Raw genomic sequence first — 2492 nt, forward strand, 5'->3', positions numbered from 1 at the left:
TTATGAAGCAAGACTGGTCTGGTCTGTATACACTGAACACTTCCAACTATCATAGTTTCAAAGCATTCTAGTTAATCATGTCAGCCGTTTCATTGTGTGCTTGTATCTTATTTAGTAGGCCTAGGCTATGAGAGCAAAAGTAGGATAGGACTCGTAATAAATAGGCACATAAGGCCCACTATATTGTGGCCTATTACATAATAGGGTAATAGGCTAATAATAATAAAATATATTTTAGAAAACGAGTGCATTGAAATGACCATTCGTGATTAGAACTAAAATAGTTGCCATATACAAACACCGATTCTCTCATTATGATTTTTGAAACAATGTATCAAGCTTAAAAACACTGTAACATTACTGCGGGTCTTTGCTGCGGACAAACTCACAAAATAATGTGCTCTCTGATTGCTTTTTATCCCTGTCAGTCACCTAACGTTAACGCCCCATTTCCTCAATACTATCCTATTGCGCCATTGAAACCGTGAAGTGGGAGAGGTCGTTTTTTTCTAGCCGGCGTGCCCACTATAAAGGTCCACGTCTGGCTACAAAAGCCGAGGAAGTATAGACATACTTGTTTTTGTACGAGCGGGTGGAGCAAGGAATATTATCAAGAAAGAGTTTGCACAGGTCAGTATTTGTTTTGTTCGAGACTTATCGTTTATTTGGGTTTCTGTAAATATGGCAAGGTCAAGTAGATACTATACAAGATTGTACAGGAAGCGCTACCGGTTAAATGTATAACGCCTTGTTTGTTCGCAACATTGCGGGAAAATGTTTTTTTCTGATAGCATTAGGCTACCTTCGTTTTAGTGTGGACATTCTGTTCTATGTCATTGGCATCCCAAACCATAGCCTACTCTGGTACGCAGTAGTCAGATTAAGCCTTTAAGCCCTGTGTTTATGAAGTGGCTCTTCATTCTGTTCATGTCTCCATTTACTGTTGTGTAGCCACGTTACTTTACCAGATGAACATGTCATAAGCAGACAATAGTGGGACATGCCTTTTGCTGCGTTAGTAGGCTGATGTGATGGCCTATTTATTTAGTAGGCCTTTCTGTTAGTGTGGCTGTATTCTGTTGACCAATGGGCTATCTTTATAGCGCTGGGATGCAATATTCTTTTGTCTCATGGCTTCAATGTTTCTATTTCCACAGTGACATTTCGATCATCAGTCAGCCTTAACATCAGACTTTACCTTACTCCACCTGTTTCCTGCAAACCCAAGTCTTGCCAAAACCTCCACAATGATGCAAATTAGCAGTGACCCGGCCAGCAACAAGAACTCCCTCCTCAATGTGATGCACCGCTTCATCGCTGCAACCAACAACATGGATGAGACCATCATGGTACCCAGCCTGTTGCGGGATGTGCCCCTGGAGGTGCAGGAGAGCCAGCAGGTTGTGGTGGTGAACGAGCCTCTCTACCCTAACAAGCAGAAGGACATGTACGAGCACTACCTCCTCCTCAAGTCCATCAAGAATGACATGGAGTGGGGCCTGCTGAAGAGGGAGATGAGCGGTGGGGCCAGCTTCCTGGAAATGGCTGTCAAGCAAGAGGAGCAGCAGTTGATCATTGGGGAGCTCCCTGGTGAAGAGGGCTCTGATCTGGAAGGCCAGTTCCACTACCACCTCAGGGGACTGTTTGGCGTCCTGTCAAAACTCACAGTGCAAGCAGACCACCTCACCAACCGCTACAAGAGGGAGATCGGAGGTGGTAACTTTATGAGATAGGGTCACTTTTAACTGACCTTGGACTGCTTGACTCACACACAGTGGTGTTATCGGAGACTTAGTGCAACTGACCAGGGACCGGTGTACTGACCAGGGTCTGGTTTCCCGGGAGCATCTTAAGGCTTAGTTAATTGTTAGAACCATAGGATCCTATGGTTTTAATGATGAAATTAGCCTAAAGATTATTTTGGGATACCGGGCCCTGAGCTACTTGTCTTTCAATCCTGACTTGAGTAGTGACACGCCACCCCCTCTCGTCCCTTGCTTCCCAAAACTCCACTAATCATACATTTAAACCAATCTGATTGACACCTGCACATGTTCCTGAATGTTTAAGGCCATGTCTGATTTGTTGAACTGTGCATTGTAAGTTTATCAGAGGTGACATTTCATGCTTATTGGCTGTTTACAGAGTTGTTGGTATCGTTATTTGGAGTCTTGTTGAATCATGGCTCTGGTTGGTAGGTAACCATCAGTCTTCATTTCAAGTCCAAACATTCAATGTGGATTCACGTGTAATGTCAAAGGAACTGGGTGTCTGTATGCCATGTCTTTTGTAAATGTCTCTAAAAAGATTTGACTGCAGGAGTATTTAGAATGCTGGTTGTTCTGTCCCTCCTTAAAATGTAAAAGCACACTTTAGCATATGGGCTTGTTTTTAAGGGCCTTTTTATTTAAAAAAAAAAAAATAATGATGTATTCATGTCTCTGTAGCACTCCTGATGAAACATGCTGTGCCTTGAATTTCTATAACTCAAG

The 2492-nt window shown here is 43.0% G+C and overlaps 1 protein-coding gene across 1 annotated transcript; it reads left to right on the forward strand.

The window, feature by feature from the left end:
• The first annotated feature begins 540 nt into the window (after positions 1 to 540).
• Positions 541 to 1970, forward strand: mid1ip1l (MID1 interacting protein 1, like). The gene is made up of 2 exons (XM_029661918.2): positions 541 to 630; positions 1158 to 1970. Exon 2 carries the CDS (start codon positions 1248 to 1250, stop codon positions 1731 to 1733), a length of 486 nt encoding a protein of 161 aa, XP_029517778.1. The 5' UTR covers positions 541 to 630; positions 1158 to 1247; the 3' UTR covers positions 1734 to 1970.
• The last annotated feature ends 522 nt before the right edge of the window (positions 1971 to 2492 follow it).

The sequence above is a fragment of the Oncorhynchus nerka genome, linkage group LG6 (assembly GCF_034236695.1).
Source record: "Oncorhynchus nerka isolate Pitt River linkage group LG6, Oner_Uvic_2.0, whole genome shotgun sequence".
In the NCBI taxonomy this organism is placed as follows: domain Eukaryota; kingdom Metazoa; phylum Chordata; class Actinopteri; order Salmoniformes; family Salmonidae; genus Oncorhynchus; species Oncorhynchus nerka.

Excerpts from the sequence above, each read along its gene's own strand:
- mid1ip1l (XM_029661918.2), top strand. The coding sequence starts at position 1,248 with ATGATGCAAATTAGCAGTGACCCGGCCAGCAACAAGAACTCCCTCCTC.